This window comes from Tamandua tetradactyla, chromosome 18, assembly GCF_023851605.1.
Source record: "Tamandua tetradactyla isolate mTamTet1 chromosome 18, mTamTet1.pri, whole genome shotgun sequence".
In the NCBI taxonomy this organism is placed as follows: Eukaryota; Metazoa; Chordata; class Mammalia; order Pilosa; family Myrmecophagidae; genus Tamandua; species Tamandua tetradactyla.
This window is the reverse complement of record NC_135344.1, coordinates 69,598,002-69,618,752: the sequence shown is the minus strand read 5'-3', so window position 1 is coordinate 69,618,752 and position 20,751 is coordinate 69,598,002. Positions and strand designations below refer to the sequence as shown.

At 34.9% G+C, this 20,751-nt stretch overlaps 1 protein-coding gene across 20 annotated transcripts in view; it reads left to right on the top strand.

Annotated features, from left to right (window-relative positions):
* Positions 1 to 20,751, top strand: part of L3MBTL4 (L3MBTL histone methyl-lysine binding protein 4) — a 497,842-nt gene that overhangs the window by 169,456 nt on the left and 307,635 nt on the right. For all 20 annotated transcript variants that reach the window (XR_013165276.1, XM_077135929.1, XM_077135928.1 and 17 more), the window contains 2 exons: positions 15,014 to 15,099; positions 17,225 to 17,335. Coding sequence is in view for 19 of the 20 variants with exons in the window: in XM_077135929.1 (XP_076992044.1) it covers positions 15,014 to 15,099; positions 17,225 to 17,335 (197 nt within the window). In the remaining variant the exon portion in view is untranslated. The remainder of the gene's footprint in view (positions 1 to 15,013; positions 15,100 to 17,224; positions 17,336 to 20,751) is intronic.

Here is a 20,751-nt window from a genome sequence, read left to right as displayed (position 1 = left end):
ATAGCCCAAGAGACCTGAGGGACATCATCAAGGGCACCAGTATACGCGGTACGGAAATCCTAGAGGGAGAAGGAGGAGAAAAAAGGAATATTAGAAAAAATAATGACAGAAGACGTCCCCAAATTGGCAAAAGACATGAATATGCACATCTAAGAAGCCCATTGGACACCAAGCAGGGTAAACTTGAAGAGAATATACCCAGACACATGGTGATCAAAGTGTCAAATGCAAAAGATAAGGTGAGAGTTCTGACAGCTGCGAGAAAAAAAACCAACATGTTATGGTCAAGGGTGCCCCTATAAGATTAAGTACTGATTTATTATCAGGAATCATGGAGACAAGTAGACAGTGGTTAAAGTAATTAAAGTGTGACAGAAAACAATTGTCAACCAAGAATTCTATATCTGGAGAGACTTTCTTTCAAAAATGGAGAGAGTAAAACTTCCCAGATAAACAAAAGCTGAGGGAGTTCATCACCAGTAGACCTTTTCTATAAGAAATTCCAAGGGGAGTTCTTAAGTTTGAAAGAAAAGTGCACTAGACAGTGGATTAAAGTGTCATTAAGAAATAAAGACTTCAGTCCAGGTAACAATTTGGGTAATTGTAAATGCCTGTACTATTGTATTGGACTTTTTGTTATGCAACTGTACTTCTTACTTTTTAAAGGTCTTAGAATGCAAATGCATAGAAGTAATGCTAAATTATTATTTTTTGGACATACAATGTACAAAGATACAATTTGTAACAAGTACAAGAAAGGTGGGGGATAGAGAGGTAAAGGAATACTGTATATGTGTCTATTGCAGTTAAGTTAATATCTAATCAAATGTGATTGCTATGTATTTAGAATCTAAGTTTTGACTCCATGGTAACCACAAAGAAAATTATGAAAAAACATCCAGAAAGAAATGAAAAGGTACTCAATATGGTTCAATATGAAAAATCAAACAAATATGATAGTAGACATTAACAGAAGAATTGAGGGCCAAAATGACTTAACAAAAACTAAATAGCAAAATGGCAGAAGAAAGTCCGGCATTATCATGTGATTTTAAATGTAAATGGATTAAATTCTCCAGTCGAAAGGCAGCAATTGGCAGAACTGATTTAAAAAATGCATGACTCAGCTATATGCTGTTTACAAAAGACTGACCTTAAATTCAAAGGCATAAGCAGTGAAAGTGAAAGGATGAGAAAAAATATGTACCATTCAAGTAGCAACCAAGAAAAGAGCTGGGGTAGCTATAATAAAATCAGATGAAATGGACTTTAAATTTAAAAGGTGCTATAAGGGACAAAGAAGGTCATTATATACTAAAAAGTTGTCAATTCAATAAGAAAACAATAATTCTAAATATATATGCACCTAACTGCAGACCCTCAAAATATACGAAGCAAATATTGACAGACTGGAAGGGAGAAATAGATGGTTCAGCATTAATAATGGGAGATTTCAGTGTACCACTTTCAATAATGGTTAGAACATCTAGACAGAAAATCAATAAGGAAATAGAAAATATGGATAATACTCTAAACAAACTGGATCTGACAGACATATAGAGAACATGTCAAGTGTAGTACAAGTATCAGTAAATTCTAAAATATTGAAATCATACAATGTAACTTTTCCACTCAGTGGAATGAAATCAGAAATCAATAAAATATGGAGAAATGGAAAATTCATAAATATGTGGAAATTAAACAATGTATCTTAACAACCAAGGGATCAAAGAAGAAATCATAAGGGAACTCAGGAAGTATCTTTAGGTGAATGAAATGAAAACACAGCATACCAAGCTTACAGGATGCAGCAAGGAAGTGCCACAAGGGAAATTTATAGCTCTAAAAGCTTGCATTAAAAAAGAAGAAAAAGCTCAAATCAAAGGCCAAATCTCAAAACTGGAGGATCTAAAAAAGGAAGATAACAAACCAAAGTGAGCAAAAGAGAGGAAATAAAGATTGGAGTGGCATTAAATGGACTAAAGAATTTTAAAAAAGAAAGAAGTAACAAAATCAAAAGTTGGTTCATTGAAAGGATCAATAAAATTGATAAAACTTTAGCTAAACTGACAAAAACAGAGAGGAAAATAACAAAAATGAAAAAGGGGGACCTTACTGCTAACCCCACAGAAATAAAAAGGATAGAAGAGTATACTATGAACAATTGTACAGCTAATTAAATAACCTGGATGAAATGGACACATTTGTAGAAACCCACTTACTGCCTACAGTGATTCAGGAAGAAATAGAAGCTCTCAACAAATCATTAACTAGTAAAAAGATTGAGTGAATAATTTAAGACCTCCCAACAAAGAAAAGCCCTGGATCAGATGGCTTCACCTCTGAATTTTGCCAGTTATTCCAAGAAGGATCAATACCAGTCCTGTTCAAATTGTTCCAAAATATGAAGAAGTAGAAACTCCCTAATTCATTATGAGGTGACCATCACCCTCATACCAAAGCCAAATAAAGATGCCACAATAAAAGAAAATTACAGACCCTACCTCTTATGAGTTTAGATGCAAAAATCCTCAACAAAATATTAAAAAACCTAATTCAACACCACATTAAAATAATTGTACACCATGATCAAATGAGATTTATCTCCGTTATGCAAGGATGGTTCACACAAGAAAATCAATCGATGTAATACACAAATTGAGGGGAAAATGAACACATGATCATCTCAATTCACAGAAAAGGCATTTGGCAAAATCCAGCATCCCTTATCAATAAAAATACTCAGAAAATTTGGAATAGAAGGGAACATCCTAAACATGATAAAGGACACATAGGAAAGATCCACAGCTAATATCATATTTAGTGGTGAAAGACCAAAAGCTTTCTGTCTAAGATCAGGAACAAGACAAGGATGCACCACTGTTTTCAATGTTATATTCAAGTTCTAACCAAAGCAGTTAGGTAAGAAACTGAAATAAAAGGCATCTAGATTGGAAAGGAAGAGATGAAATTTTCCCCACATGCCAGTAATCTGATCCTTTATTCAGAAAATCCTGAAAATTCTCAACAAAGTTATTAGAGCTAATAAATGAAATTAATCAAAGTGGTGAGGTACAATAACAATACCCAAAAGTCAATAGTATTTCTAAACACTAGTAATGAACAATCCAATCTGAAGAGTAAATTAAAAAATTCCATTTCAATAGTGACTAAAAGAATCAAATATTTAGGATAAAATTTAACCAAGGGAAAAAAAAAAACAAGGCGGTGCAATGGTGGCTCAGTGGCAGAATTCTCGCCTGCCATGCCGGAGGCCTGGGTTCGATTCCTGGTGCCTACCCATGCAAAAAGTAATAATAATAATACAAAAAAAATTTAACCAAGGATATAAAGAACTTGGACACATAAAACTATAAAAAGTTGCTTAAAGAAATAAAACCTAAATAAACAGAGTTACATTCCATGTTCTCATGAGTTGCATTAATAAATGTTAAGATGTCAATTCTACCCAAAGAAATTTACGGATTCAGCACAATCCCTATCAAAATTCCATCAGTCTTCTTGGCAGAAATGGAAAAGCCAGTCATCAAATTTATATTCAAGAGCCAAGGGCTCCAAATAGCCAAAGCCATCTTATAAAAGAAGAATGAAATTGGAAAATTCATACATACATTCTTAAGTTTTTAAAAACCCAAATAATCAAAACAATATGGTACAGACAAAAGGACAGACATAAAGATCAATGGAGTCAAATCACATATTCAGAAATCAACCCTCACACTGATGGCCAACTGACTTTTGACAAGGAATCCAAATCTGCTTAATAAGGAAAGAATAATCTCTTTTAACAAATGGTGCTGGGGAAACTGTATCTCCACATTCAAAATAATATATACAGAAATCATCATATACAAATAATCAACTCAAAATGGCTCAAAGATGTAGATATACGAACCAGAATTTTAATATTCCTAGAATAAAACATAACAAAACATTATTAGGACTTTTCGTAGGCAAGCATTCTTGCCTGCTAAGCCACTGTGGCCTGGATTTTAACTTTTGAATACAATGTATATAGTTCTTTTTCCTGAATATATTTGCCCCTTTTGTAGAAAATCGAGTGTACTGAAGTGTAATTTATATAACATAAAATTCTTAATTTTTAGATATACAAACCAATGAGTTTTGATAAATGTGTAGTTACCTGTAAACAGCTTACCAATTAAGATACAGAGTATTTTGAATACCTACAAGAATTCCATCTAGTTACCCTGTAAGTCCATCCTCCTCTCCTCCCTCAGTTCCTGGAGACCACTGTTCTGCTCTGTGTCCCTATAATTTAACCTTTTCCAGATGGTCATATAACGGAATAGCACAGTATGTGGCTTTTCATGTTTGGCTTCTTTCATTTAACATAATGCCATAAAATACATTTCATTGTTTAATATACTAGGTGTTCTAGTTTGCTAGCTGCCGGAATGCAACACACCAGAGACGGATTGGCGTTTAATAAAAGGGGATTTATTTTGTTGGTTCTTCAGAGGAAAGGCAGCTAACTTTCCACTGAGGTTCTTTCTTACGTGGAAGGCACAGGATGGTCTCTGCTGGTCTTCTCTCCAGGCCGCTGGGTTCCAACAACTTTCCCCGGGGTGACTTCTTTCTGCATCTCCAAAGGCCTGGGCTGACCTGTAGTGCTGAGATGAGGAATGCTGAGCTGCTAGGCTGTGCTACGTTGTGATCTCTCATTTAAGCACCAGCCAATTAAGTCAGACGCCACTCACTGCAGCAGACACGCCTCCTAGCTGACTGCAGATGTTAATTAGCAACAGATGAGGTTCGCATACCATTGGCTTGTGTCCGCAGCAACAGAACTAGGTATGCTAACCTGGCCAAGTTGACAACTGAATCTAACTAACACACTAGGAGTTTATTACTGATTAATATTCCATTTTATAGCTGTGCTGTAGTTTTTCATTCATTCCATTATAGGTATTTGGGGCATTCGCAGATTTTAGCTATTATGAATAAAGCTGTTGTAAACATTTGTGTTCAAATAAACATAACTTGAGTAAACATAACGGATTAGGATTTGTGGACCTTAGGTTTATTTTTGAAAGAATCTGCCAAACTGTTCCCAATAGTCGATGTCCATTTTGCCCTCCCGTCAGGAATACATGAGAATTTTAGTTGCTCTGCATCCTTATCAGTCTTTATTATCAGTTTTTAAATGGTTAGCCTATCTGTAAGTTTGCAGGGGTTTTTTTGTGATTTTAATTTATATTTCCTTAATGATTAATGATCATAATCATCATTTCATATGCTTGTTTGCTATCCTTGAGTGAAATGTTGATTCAGATATTTTTATTCAACTTTAAATTTGGTTGCTTGTTTTCTAATTTTTTATTTTTGAGAGTTATTTTTGGATATCAGTCATTTACCAGAAATATGTTTTTCAAGTATGTTCTCTCAGTATATGGCTTGTCTTTTAATCCCCTGGACAGTGTCATTTGAAGGGCAGAATTTTAAATTTTTGATGAAGTCCAGCTAACCATTTCTTTCTTTTATGATTCCTTATTTTTGTGTCACGAAATAACAAAGATTTTCAACTCACTTTTCTTTGAGAAATTTTATACTTTTAAGTTTTACATTTAGTTATTTTTATATATGGTACAATGTAGGGGCTGAAGTTATTTGTTTCTTGTTTAGCATATAGATGTCTAAATTTTCCAGCAACATTTTTCAAAATTTTCAGCAACATTTGTTCTCCTTTGATTTATCTTGGTACCTTTATGGAAAACCTTTTGTGGTGCTACTTCTGGTCTCTCTATTAGGTTCCATTGATTTATCTTTCTGTCCTTACACTGACATCTCATTGCCACGTTTCTGCAACTTTATAAGGTTTTAATGATAATTTTAATCCTCCAAATCTATTCTTTTGTTTTAAAATTACTTTGAATATTTTATTCCTTTACTTTTCATATAAATTTTAAATTGCCATTTTTTTTTTTGGTCAATTTCTAGGAAGAACCTGTTGAATTCTGACTGGGATTGCTTTGTACCTATAGATCAGTTTGAAAATAATTATTGAGTCTTTCAGTCCATAAAAACTGCTATATTTCTTCATTTGTTTAAGAATACTTTAATTTCTCAAATCATTATTTTGTAGTTTTCAGCATACAGGTTTTGCACTTTATTAGATCTGTCTCTAAGTACTTAGTGTTTTTGATGCTATTTTATTTCCTTTTTTGAAATGTTAATATTCATTTGTTGAATGCTAGCATATAGAAACAAAACTGATTTCTGTATATTGCAATTTTCCTCAACATATTTGTAGTTTTTAAAAATAATTCTTTGGTTTGATCTACATAGATAGTCATATCACTTGAAAATAAATACGGTTTTATTTCTTTCCAGTTTTCATGTCTTGTACATGTTTCTTGTCTTATTGCACTGACGAGGATCTTCTGTACAGTATTGAATAGGAATGGGGAGAATGCAGAATTTCCCCTCTCAATCTTAAAGAGAAAATACTTAGTCTTTCTCCATTAAGTATGATGTTAGCTGTAAGTTTTTATAGATTTCCTTTTCAGATTGAAGTTCTCCTTTCTTACTAGTTTGTTGAAGCTTTCGATGAACGAATATTGAATTTTGTCAAATGCTTTCTTTGCATGTATCCAGACAACCATATGTTGTTTTTATCTATTGATATTGTGAATTAGATTAACTGATTTTGAATATGGAACAAAACTTGAATTTCCTGGAATGCAGTTCCTTTTTTACGTTACAAGATTTGATTTTCTAGTAGTTTGTTGACTAGTTTTTGAAGGATATTGGCCTGCAGTTTTCTTTTCTTGCAATTTCTCTGTTTGGTTTTGGTATAAGGATAATGGTGACCTCATAAATGAGTTGGGAAATTATTCTTCTCTTATATTTTTTTCTGGAAAATTAGGTATAAAATTAGTATTATTTATTAATGAAATATTTGGTAGAATTCACCAATGAAGTTTTGTGGGCCTGAAGTTTTATTTGTGGGAAGGTTTTTACAAACTATGGATTCAATTTCCTTTCATTGATAAAAGACTATTCAGATTATTTTTGTCTTATTGAGTGAGCTTTGGTAACCAGTTGTCTTTATTTTTTTAGTGAAAGTTTTTTCTTTATTAGAGTAGTTATAGGTTTATATAATGATAACTAATAGTCTTTTAAAGAATGTGTCCAGTTTATCAATACCATTAAATTTATTGGTATAATGTTCATAATAGTTCTTCATTACATTTTTAATACCTGTGAGATCTGTAGTCATGTCTCATCCTCTTCCATTCCTGATGTTGGCAAATTATGTCATCCCTGCTCTTTTCCTTCTCTACATTGATAGAAGTTCATCAGTTTTGTTAATGTTTTCTAAAAACCAGCTTTTGGATTCCATTGATTTTCTTTCCTGTTTGCTATATTCAATTTTAGTTATTTATTATCCTAACTTATTTTTACCTTCTTTCTATTTGCCTTGGGTTTAATTTTTTCTTTTTCTAGTTTTCAAGATTGAGGTTTAGGTGATTTATTTTCAATCTTTTTTGTTTTATAATATTCACGTTTAATACAATAAATTTCTGTCTACCCATTTTTTCAGCTATTTACCACTAATTTTGAAATGTTCAGATTTTATTTTCATTAAGTAAAAAATAATTTTAAATTCCCCTTGTGATTTTCTCTTTGGCTTGCAAGTTTTTAGAAATCAGTTGTGTGGTAGTTAGATTCAGTTGTCAACTTGGCCAGGTGAAGGCACCTAGTTCTGTTGCTGCGGACATGAGCCAATGGTACGGGAACCTCATCTGTTGCTAATTACATCTGCAGTCGCCTAGGAGGCATGCCTGCTGCAATGAATGATGTTTGATTTAATTGGCTGGTGCTTAAATGAGAGAGCACAACATAGCACAGCTTAAGCAGCTCGGCATTCCTCATCTTGGTACTCGCAACTCAGGCCAGGCCTTTGGAGATACAGAAAGAAGTCACTCCAAGGAAAGTTTTTGGAACTCAGGGGCCTGGAGAGAAGGCCAGCAGAGACCATCCTGTGCCTTTCCACGTTAAGAAAGAACCTCAGTGGAAAGTTAGCTGCCTTTCCTCTGAAGAGCTAACAAAATAAATCCCCTTTTATTAAAAGCTAATCTGTCTCTGGTGTTTTGCATTCCAGCAGCTAGCAAACTAGAACAAGTTGTTTAAGTTCAAAATATATGGTGGATATTTTTGTATATCTTTTGGTCATTTATTTTTAATTTCATTTTGTTGTTGCCTAGTTTGACCATCTGGTTTTTAATTGGGTTGTTTAGACCATTCACATTTATTGTCTTTATTTAATAAGTAGGCTTGAACTTAAATCCTCCACCTTGTTAATGGTTTTCTATTAATCCCATCTGTTTTGGGTTCCTTTTCATCCTCATACCTTTTTAAGTTCATTGAGTATTTTTTTAAGTGATTCCATTGTATCTTCCCTATTGACTTTTTAATTATACTTCTCTAAAAATATTTATCAAGTGCTCTAGGGTTTACGATATATATACTTATCATAGTTTACTTTCAAATAATAATATACCACTTACCTTATAGTGTAAGGATATTACAACTGTTTGCTGTTATTTCATCTCTCCTTTCCTTTCTGCTCTTGTCTTTACTTCTAGATGATTTTTTGCTCATGTTAAAAAAAAAAATGAAACGGTAAGAGAAATAAAAGCAATTTTATTTCTTCACATATTCTACGCCTCATAAGAGTACTGCCATAATATTGGTTTTAGACCTTTTAAATTGATTACAAATAAGGAAATAGATCCTTTCTTATGTTTTCCTTAACGTTTTATATTTCCAGAACTCATCATTTCTTTGTGTATATCCAACGTCCCTCTGATATCATGTGCTTGTTCCCTAAAAAACTTTCATTAGGATTTCTTATAGCGCAAGTGTGCTAGAAATGCATCACCCCAGCTTTCATTTGTCCAGACAGTGTCTTTATTTTCCTCTGTTTTTAAAAATATATTTTGTTGGATATAGAATTCTAGTTTGAAAGGGTTTTTGTTAGCTTCTTTCTTTTAAAGATATCATTGTGCTGTTTCTGGTTTGCATAGTTTCTGAGTAGAAGTCTACTTAATTTTATCTCTGTTCCCCTTAATACAATTTATATTCTCCTTGTAGCTCCCTTAAAGTTTTTCTTTTTATCTTAGGTGCCCTAGAGTGGAGCTCTCCATAGAAAAGAGTCCTCTGCTCAGACTGGGGTGTATGTATGTGTGTGTGTGTTGCGGGGCAGGGTAGAGGGCTAGGGAGGAGTCTGCCAGCTTCTGAGATCCCGTGATTTAGTCATTGTTCTGTGACCAACTTAGCCAATGTCCGAGATCTCAGCCTAACTTCTCTGTTTCATTCTTCCCACAGATCAAAACCTCTAATCTTTTGCCTTAAGGTGGGAGGGGTAGAGGTTGTGTGGGCCAAGGTCAGGGATCTATGGGTTTCATGGTTTGTATCATGACTTGGAAACAGTCATCTGTTTCCAGACCGCACTGTTGTCCACGTTCAGAAGTAGCTGGGGTCTGCAGTCCCTGAAGCTTTCCAGGATTCTGTAATATACACCAGCCAGCTCCTTGCTGGTGCTTTCCATTAACAGGTTTATGTTGTGGCTTTCTCAGGTCTACATTGGTTTTCATTCATTTACTTGCCTTTCAAGCTTCTAGGAATTCTTGACATTTCTCATTTGCTTTTGGCGTCTATCCTGTTCTTATGGTGGCTTTTTACTTCCTCTTATTAGTTATTTTAAATTTATTTTTATTTGTTTTTTGCATAAACAAGATTTATTTACAGTTTTTCAGTGCCTCCTTCCGTCCTGGCTAGCTCTACCCCAGGGTAATCCGTGGTGGCCAGCAGGCAGTGCTGACCCTCCATGTGGTCACCAGGAGCCGGCTGCTGGGTCAGAGTGCCCTGAAGAGCTGCACCTTAACATGCGAGGATGAGGGCACGGCCTCTCTTGATTGGTGGGTCCTTTTGCTCCAGGTGCTCATTTTGAGACTTAAGCCCCTCCAGGCCCTTGGAAATCTTGCTCTATCCTGAGAATGGAAAATGAACTAATGACAGCCTAGAGGAGGGTTTTAGGGCCAAACTCGCAAGTACATCATTTCTATGCACACCCATCGGCCAAACTCAGTCATGTGATTGCATCTAATTGTGTAGAAATCCGGGAGAGGTAGGAGGAAGAGGAGAACAGTTTGAACCTTTAGTTATTCGGTGCTATACATGTTTTTCTAATGCTCATATAATTATACACACACACACACACACACACACAAACACAAACACTGATGCACACCTACCCTTAACCCATATCGTTTTTTATTATTCTTCATGCTATAAAACTGAGATGATATTATGTACATATTTCTACATCTTTTTATCATGTTCAAATCTCTTCCAACTCGTTTTGTGTAGTTCTGATCCTTTCTTTTAAATGGCTTCATAATATTCCATGGTTTTTGTATCAAAATTTAGTCAGCATTTTCGCTGATAAGCATTCATTTCTGAAATTTCCTTTGTTAATATTTTGGTGGTATTTAGAACAGAGCAGATGAAAATGATATGTTCCTTGCTGTATTTTAAAATTGAAAGTGTACCTTCAAACCCGTTGTGAATGAATCCTGAATGAAAACTTATTTTCAGAGAATAAAATTATAATGATTGATATGTTTAGAGGCAATGAAACATACTTTTAGGAATAGAACAGCTGCTTTTTCTAGATTCTGTAGAGTCACCAACTGGCTGCACATACTTAATGTTCTAGATGTTTGATGAACCCATAGAAATATTTATTTTAGTAAATTAATGTTTTGATATCCAATAACCACTTTATTTTACTTTTTAATCTCCTTGCAAAACTAGAATTTCAATAGTAAGGTTTACTGTATAAATTACATTTATTTAACTGCAACACTATCCATTAACTTTTTTGTTTTTTTGGGGGGTGCATGGTCTGGGAATCAAACCCAGGTCTCCCACATGAAAGGCAGGCATTCTAACCACTGAGCTACCTGTGTACCCTTTCAATATGTTTTTAAAAAACAAAAAAGGTTGAACCCAGATTATGCTTAACAATGATTGAGATGTCTGGCTGTCTGCATGTCTCTTATTTCTTCATTCTTGCAGTAAATAGTATACCACTATCTAACATAAGGTAATTAGTGGTCAATGGATGCCATGGATCTTCTCATAGAGAGTCCCTTTTCATATGCAGAACCTACTGAGAGTCTGGAATCTGGATATTTGGATCAGTCACTGCTCTGCCTTGTGAAAGAACTGCCTGAAACACAGACATCAATAAGTGGTCTCTGAGGAGCTTTCTTAGAAAATTCAAGCTCTTATGATGACAGCAAAACTCCAATCAGGGCTCGACTGGTAGTAGCATGGACTCCTCGTGCCTCCCTTGATACTTCAACTTAAGGCCCTCATAGAGTCTTTAGCAAACCTCAGAGCAGCTATTTAGAAGTTTTGGTTTCTCTAAATTTCAGGTCAGGCCTGGGCTCTAGCTTTGACTTCATTGTTAACTGTTCTGTCTTAGACGATCCTTAAAATGCCAGGTCTTATTTTTCTCACCAATAATATTAGAGTTTAGATGAATTGGCCTTTTTATTCCATCCAGCATGTGTGTTTATGATCAACACTCTATTCTGGTTGACCTTTTCCGTGGTAAGACTCTCAACAGATCCCTTATTGTTGACTTTTAAATTGGACTAATAATCATTATTTAACAGCTGTAACACCTATAATTCTTGGTTCTGGAATTGGCCACTGATATAGTTATGGTTGTGCTTCTCTAGGTTCCATGGGACCGATTACATTGCCCAGGGAGAAGTCAGAGTCTTAAGGACTTCTGCTATTTGTTGATGAACCACTTGTCCTTTAGAAAGAATATTCCAGTGGTGAAATTATGTTTTTGCTTAGGCTATTGTGCCAGGAAGCAAAATAATCAAGGGTACCATTATAAGAATAGTCTGTGATAAAGCTCACACTTATGTTGGCCTTTCCTGTCTTATATGGAGCAAATAATTAATGCGAATTTCAACCCTGGCCTTGTGCAGCTGGCACGGGTCAGATGACCCTCTCTTGGCGTCATCTAATCTACAGGGCTCCTGGGAGCCTCAGCCAGGACACATAGCATCCTCGGGCACCAATGGCACCAGCAGGCAGATAACTTTATATCAGAATTCTGGTCAGTGTTTTGAGGTTAGACCAATGTCATTTTGGTTCCTATCCCTATCATTTTTGGCCACCACAATATTAAATACTAGCTCCTCAGGGAGAAAATTTAATTCATCCAATAAATATTCACCAGATCTTTAATGAGTGCTAGATGCTATTCTAGGCTCTGAGGATATAGCGGGGGTTAAGTGTATGGGTAATGGAGGCAGACTTGGATTGTCCCATTTTTTCCACTTTGGTTTGTTTCCCACCACTCCACTGAAACTGTGGTCAGGCCCAGGGTGAGAAACCTGTGTTCCACCATAGAGGGAGGAACAAGGATACACATAGTTCAGAAACCAGGTAGAAATGCAGAGGTGCAAGATACAAGGAAAGGAAAGAGTTTAGATAATTTTTAAAAGTAAGCTCTGTAAAAGTAAAATGCGAGTATCTGAACTAATTATTGGGTGGTGTCAGAACTAATTATTAAGAATCGAAAATTATTATTGGAAGATAAAATATGCAGCAGCCCATTAGGAAAGGACAGAAAGCCAAGGAACCCCTAAGTGTGCTTTTTAAAAAAATCCAGCTTAAAACATATTTACGGAATTTAGGGGTAACATACCAGTTATGAAAGTAAATGTAAATCATTTAAAAAATCCATTTAGAAGGCATTTAAAGTAAATACATCTGAAACAAAATAAAATGAAAGTTAAAAAGATGGGCAAAATTTTATCTGCCAGAAACAAATAGTAAATGACGGTGGCTGTATATATTTTAGTAAAAGAAGAAATGCAATAAATTTATGTCAAAATGCAATAAATGTGCCTGGAAGGGAAATTTTCTCTATATTAAATTAAGAGGACAATTCATAGTGAAAATTATGTGTGCTTTTATGTGATGAGCAATACAACATCAAAATACGAAGCAAAATATCCCATGGTCCAACAGTTCTCCTGAATATCCAACGGAGATGTATACTTCTGGTCAACAAAAAGGATGGACTAGAATGTTCATAGCTGCACTTTTGATAATGGCTTCAAAATGGAAACTATCCAGATGCTCATCATTAGTTGATTGGAAAACTATGAATTAGTCACATAATGTAATACTATGCAGCACAGAAAACAAATACCCCACACGCAGTGGTCCGTGGGAACCTTGTCGTCATAATGCTGAGCAAAAGGCACCCGGGACCAGTGAGCTCAGCTGCACAATTCCATTTATGTAAAAACAAATCCACAGGCTAAACGGGTCTCATCTCTTAGAAGCCCTGTCAAGTAAGCTTGACAGGGAGGTGTTCTGGCGATCTGGGAATGTTCTGGTTTTGATGTTGGGTTCTGATTACATAGGTATTCTAATTTCGTGAACATTTCTAAGCTGTCTGCTAGATTTGTGTACTTTTCTTTAAGCATATTTTATTTTAGCGAAAAGTTTAAATATGAAGCAAAAATTATCAGAAATGCTGGAGAACTGCACAGAAATAATCACTTTAGAGTCTTTAGCATACTGTTTCTACATTTTACTTGAATAAAAAAAAAGCAGATTTTGAGTAAGCTATTTAGACTGAAAGAATGCATACTGATATTGTACCTTAAAACCAGGATAAATATTTATATATGTTTTATATGTTGAATTGTTGATCCTACTCTGCACCAAAAAGAAATCTTGAAGTTCCAAAAGGAGGACTCGTACAGACTACCTGACTTTCTAAAACCATGTGATAACTGCAAAAATTAACTACTTGAAATAACTCTTAAATAATTGGCCAACAATTCAGTCAAGAAAACAAATTACAGATAATAATCATAAATATTTCTTGGAAAATAGAAGCGAGCAAAGTAAAAATATTTTGTAAAAGTTTGTCCAGATGTCTAAAGCTGCATTCAGTGGCAACAATAGCGATGTCTTGGTCTTAAATGCTTTTATTATTTAAAATGAAAAATTAGCTATGTTTATAATTCAGGTTGGAAAAACCAAATAACCTACCTAAGGGAATTAGGATGAAGGAAATAATAAGAATAAAGACGAGAAACAAATAAGGAGAAAAGAAAGAAGAAATTAGTAGAGCTGATGAATAAATCTAAGTATTTGTTCCTTGAAATAAAAAAAAAACTGCACAATAATGTAGACAAACCTCTAACAAAGGTAAATGGGAACAAAAGAACACAAACATAAAGAGAAGCAAGAAATCCACTGAGAAGGAAATTTTTTAAAAAAAGTTAGTACAGGGCAGGCCACGGTGGCTCAGCAGGCAAGAATGCTCGCCTGCCATGCCAGAGGACCCGGGTTCGATTCCCGGTGCCTGCCCATGTGGAAAAAAAAAAAATAGTTAGTACAATGCCATAGTTTTATATATATATATATATATAAATTGCTATGATAAATGGCAATTATGGAAATTTATAATAAGATTTAATAATGAGAACAAAACCCTAATAAACCTAGAATTATTGAAAGGTTTGGAAAGATTATCAGAGTGTTTTTTCAGTTCCTGGTTGGAGGTCAGACTGTTGCCTGTGTGTTCTGTGCTTCTAAGAAAGCCTCCTGGAGCTGGTGAGCACTCAGGTGACTCGGACCTAGGTCAGCTTACTTGCCCTTGTGGAGTGAATGAGTGAACTGGCGAATGAATGCTTGCATGCACAAATGTCATAGCGGGGATAACAATAGCCAACTCAGAGGTTATCAAGAAATTTAAGTGAGATTATGTATGTGATGTTCTTAGCACAGGGCCTATTAAATAGTGAGCATTCAATTAACGCTAGTTATTTTTGTCAAATGTCTTGTAGTTTATGGGAATCAGAATGTCTATCACCGAATAATCTTTTGATATTTATATGTATTTTTTCAGGCTATCCTGATCCAGAAACCTTTTCTTGGACAGAATATCTGAAAGCCACTCAAACAAATGCAGTGCCTGCCCAAGTTTTTGCAATGGTAAGTCTTGTATAGGTCTTCACTCTTAGCTTGTAATAATGTCAATTTGGAGTTGTGTCTTCATCTGGCAATTTAAATTTTTTCGGGTGTTTTTTTAAGTGGTATCTTCATAATCAATTTGTTTTGATTTTGTTAAAAAAAGAAAAAAAAGTAGGGGCTATTGTTCCTGTATAAAAATGTAGATGATGGTTTCCCTCATTGAAAAACATATTAATGTCTGCACCGCACCTTCTCAAAGCACCTAATCAGCTACTTGATGACTGGATCCTTGCGTTTCTGGTGCCCTTGATTAGCCTGGTGAGTGGGTGCTTGGAACTTTTACAAGATTGATTTTTCAGGGACAACAATTCTGTAATGAAAGGTTAAATGTAGCTAGTCTGTGTGTATAGTTTTATCCGTTTTGAGGGAAAATTTAAATTTGATTAGAATACCAATTTCTACAGTTCAAATATCTACTTATTTATTCCAAGATTCAACTAAATGTAAGTGAATTTATAAGAGAAAGTACATGCCTATATTTGAGATGTTTATGATCTAAGCCAGTGATTTTGAAGCTCTGTTCCCTCTCATCTTCAGCTGTGGACTCCAGACTCTCTGACTCACCTTTAATCAGAATTCTACATAGTGGTTTTCTGTAGTACAATTTCATTAATGAATGTTTTCTAAGGCCAAAAAAGGATTTAAAATAAAATCCTATTGAAAAAAATTTTGACTATAGTAGGCTAGATTTGGGGAACGAAGTCTGATCAAATTAAGATTGCTGAAAGAATGGAGTGCTAAAAGGGTTTTAAGAATTGTAAAATTCAGTAAGCAAAAATACCACCCACTTATATTCTCTTGTTTTCCTTCAAAATTTCATTTCACATTTCCAAGAGGAAAATTACAAGAAAATTTTTTTTTTAATTCTTAAATTTTCTTAATTACAAAAACATTTAGCTAAAAAAGTAATTTTTCTAAAACTCTGTCATAGGGTTATTATGGATTCAGTCCCAGCCACATGTCTGTGGCATCTACAGCACTAATCCAGAGCCTTCGTTGTTTAGGACTGTCATCCTGGGGAGAGTGGAAAGATTCTCGGGCATCAAAAATCTAATTACAGTTAGTGTATCCACTCAGTAGAACAAAATAGTGTAATAATGCATTTTAGAAAAAAATGCATCAACCTTTGTGGCATTTACTGGAGAAAGATTTGACTGTTTATTACTCACATATTATGAGGGCTTTTTTTTTCCTATTTAATTTCTTGAGTTGAGAAATTCAATACAGTTTCATTTCTAGTGAAGTCAGTTGAACACTTTTAGGTATAATAGCTTTCTAAGGGAAATGTCTTGCCAACCTATGAACATTATCACAATTGCCTTTTGCCTTTGATTTTTTATATTCGACTCTCTTTAGTTTCAAGATTTGGTGAGCCACAACTTAATTTTTCCCTCTCTATTTTCTTTATTGTTGGCTATTTGTCAGTCATTATAGACTCTTGGATCCTAGCATTTTAAGAGTTGGAAGAAACTTCACATTAATATAATTCAACACTCATAATACAAATGAAATGGCAAAAACATGGGTTATAGATTTTTTTTACTATTGTGGCTTAATTTTAAAACATTTTAAATATTTTACATCTTAACAGTTGAAATTATGCAGCTTTTATCTATGTATATCTTAAAGCTTAGATATTATAAAGGATCATGTTGATCCTTTCTAATTATTTGTTAAATAATTTTGCTTTCTCAGTCATATACATACTCCAAAACTGGGCAGTGAGAATAGTCAAGTTTCTGAATTTATAAGATTAACTTAAGAAAAAAATTTTTAAAAGCACAACTTAATAGATAAACTATAATAATATCTTTTTTTGGATCTTGTGATAATTAATGAATTTATTATTTAATCTGTCTTCGTCTTTTCAGTTCCCTTTAAAATGATGAAAAATTCTTTCTTCTCTCACAGGTTTTTTGAAACCGGATAAAGTAATATACATATAATCGTATGCACTCTTGAAATTAAATTCTAGTTATATTAAAGATGTAAATGTTAAAACTAAGACAATAATATTCTAGAAGAAATTTAGAAGAATGTCTGAGTTGTTGAGTTTTGCCTGAATATCATGCTTGTAATGTTACAGCGGCTGCCTCATGGTTTCCTGCCAAATATGAAACTTGAAGTCGTGGATAAACGAAACCCCAGGTTAATTCGTGTTACTACCATTGTAGATGCTGATGACCAAAGAGTAAAGGTACCTGTCTTAGATTATTCATGATTATTATTGACATTTCCACCCCCATATTTCCTGATTCCCCCATCCTTGGCTCTTTTACCTTCTTCCATTTTGCACAGTAGCTTTTGGGGGGCAGGGGGAGACAACCGTTTCAGATCTGAACTTGGAGACTGATGGGACTAGGAACAGTTGAATCCCTAAGGTGGATGGTGCAGCCCTCATCTAAGGCTGGCTACTTCTTAGCACAATAGAAAATAAAAACCCATCTGACTTCATTTCTAGCCCTATATCTTTAGGCCGAGAGATATCCAGCTTATTTATATGTGAAGTGGGAAATCTATAGATTAGGCGCATATTGAATTTGAGAGGGATTCTGTTTAGACATTCTTTCTACTTAGACTTTCACTGTTACTTTTTTTTTTTTACATGGGCAGGCACTGGGTATTGAACCCGGGTCCTCGGGCATGGCAGGCAAGCATTCTTGCCTGCTGAGCCACCATGGCCCGCCCTACTTTTTTTTTAAAGCTCTTATTTTTTGGTTGACATTACCAGATTTTTCTTGAAACTGTTGTTATTAAGCACCTTACCAAGAACAGGTCAGTCTTTTTTTCTAATTTTCTTTGAATTTTCATTTATATACACATCTTCAAAATGAAATTTCCTAAAATGAAACTTTTTTTTTCTTGGTACTGAGAGTCCAACATATCTGTGAAATTCGTTAAATCATCTGTGGCTTAATACAGTTCAAAAATTATTTCTACCCAAGCATCTTATTTTCATATGATCAAATAATTGAAGTCAACTTAATTTTAATAGACGCTATACAGAGAGATGTATTTATGTTTGATTTAAAGTTTGATATGACTTAAAGGAATCTTATTTGCTATAATTTGAAAACAAGTAATAGCTCACCTCATCAAGAATAATCAGTATATACATTTTAATAAAGTTTAAGGATGAGTGTCTGGCTGGTTGCAGATTATCAGAAGCAAATATTGGAAATGTCCTTTTGTTTTTCCTACAAAGGAAAACAGTAATTGCTCCATACTACTCAGGAATAATATGTTATAGGTATTTTCTTTCTTTTACTTTGCTATTGATGTTTTATTTTAAATTTAATTTTTAGTGTATTACCTAAATTCTTATTTGTTGCTTTTTACTGTTTACTTTCATGGCATTTATTATGGAAGTGTTGTTTAGGTATCAAATTTGCTTTGTAAATTCAGTCGTATTTTGCCATTAACTTTCAGTATACAATTATTATTGCATTTCTAGGAAAAGCTCAATCATAATAGTATTTCAAAGCTTAATTAGAATTTTAATTGAGAGACTATTTTCTTGTAATTCATAAGGTACATATTATAATATCCAATTGAATATTTGTTGTCAGCTTACTTTAACAGATTAGCCTATTCCCTTAAAATATCATTGGAAAAACTTGAGTTCCTAAGGTGAATCTATTACATTTATTGCTATTTCAGCATTAATTTTTTTGAATCTCCAAACATCTGGCTGATCCTTCCAGACAGTTATTCCCATGTCTTCTCTTTATTCCTTTTTGTCCATTGTAGTGGCTTTGTCCTTTAAGAGTTGCAAACTATCTGGCACCTTTGAAAGGATTGCACCATGATGGTTATTTCCATGGTTATGGGCAAAGTAGTTGTATAAAATTGGAAAGTACACACACTCTTCAGGGTTTTAGTGCTAAATTAACACATGTTTATGTAAGTGACACTTTGTACCCTGTAAAATGATGCTTAATAAAAAGTAAAATGTATTTTTTCTGCATCTCATTCACTCCAGCAAATTCTATCCATCTTGAAATGGACGTATCTGTCCGTCAGGGCTCGTGGAAACAGTGAGGTCTTGCAAGCAGCCTCTGTTCTTTGTATCCCACTCCTGGGAGATCTGCTGAGGGCTCGCTGCTCTCCATCCTCTTTCAATCGGGTCCTCAATTGGAGAAACCATTTTCTTGTCCCATGTGGTGGAGAGAATGTTCTAGTTTGCTAGCTGCCAGAATGCAATATACCAGAAACGGAATGGCTTTTAACAAGGGGAATTTAATGAGTTGCTAGTTTACAGTTCTAAGGCTGAGAAAATGTCCCAATCAAAACAAGTCTATAGAAATGTCCAATTTAAGGCATCCGGGGAAAGATACCTTGGTTCAAGAAGGCTGATAAAGTTCAGTGTTTCTCTCTCATCTGGAAAGGCACATGGCGAACACAGTCACAGTTTCTCTCTTGGTTGCAAGGGCACATGGCAAGCAAGGCATCATCTGCTACTTTCTCTCCTGGCTCCCTGTTTCAGAAGCTCCCCGGGAGGAGAGCTTCTTCATCTCCAAAGGTCGCTGGCTGGTGGACTTCAGCTTCTCGTGGTTATGTCATTCTGCTCTGCTCTCTCTGAACCTCTCATTCTCCAAAATATTTCCTCTTTTATAGGACTCCAATAAACCAATCAAGACCCACCTAAACAGGTGGAGACATGTCGTCCCCTAATCCAGTTTAACAATCATTCTTGACTAAATCACATCATCCAGGGAGATGATCTCATTACATACAGTTTCAAACATACAGTATTGAATAGGGATTATTCTACCTTTATGAAATGGGATTTTGGTTAAAACATGGATTTTCTAGGGGGCATACTTTCTTTCAAACCAGCACAGAGAAAAAGACTGTAGGCCAGCAGTTTTCTGAATAGAAACTAACTAGAAAAGAGTCCGAAGTAATAGCTTAAAATTCCATTCATCAGAGTCCTAAGGAAAATAGGACAGTAGAAATATGCTGGTGTTTCTATGAGTTCTTTTTCAAGGAGTTTGAATGCAGTGGAGGGGGCAAACTTCACCAATAGAGGAAATAGTTATGAATTTCCTGACTCCCTGTTTTCCAGCACATCCTCCCTTCTTCAATTCCTCACTGTGTTCTGTAATGTTCTCTTTTGAAATTTCCAGCCTTCCAAGACTATCCTTCTCACTGACTCAAGGTAGAGGCTTACTATATGTGAAAATAAGTAGATGAATGAATGGAGTGAGTGAATAAAGACGTGAATGGCATTGCCTGGACTTTGGGGTCCTAGTATTTGAATGTGTATGAAATTAATGTGTTGGTCAAAAGGTGCAGTCTCCCTTCATTTTGAATTTCTTTCCTGATTACTCTTCCATTGGAAATCTAATTCAGTGTAATGTACTGAAAAGTACCATGAGATAAGACTGATTTGGCTTTGAATCCCAGCTCTGACTCTTATTAACCTTTGTGACATTGGGTAAGTTCTGCAATTTATCTGAACTTTCTCTTGCTGTAAGGTAATAGGGTTGATAATAACACCTACCTGGTAGGCTCATGCCTGGCTCTTCCTAGGAGCATAAGCAGTAGCTGCTGCTGTGTTTGGTGGGTGCAGACACCCCACGCTGGTCCCATTGGTGGTTTAAATTTTCT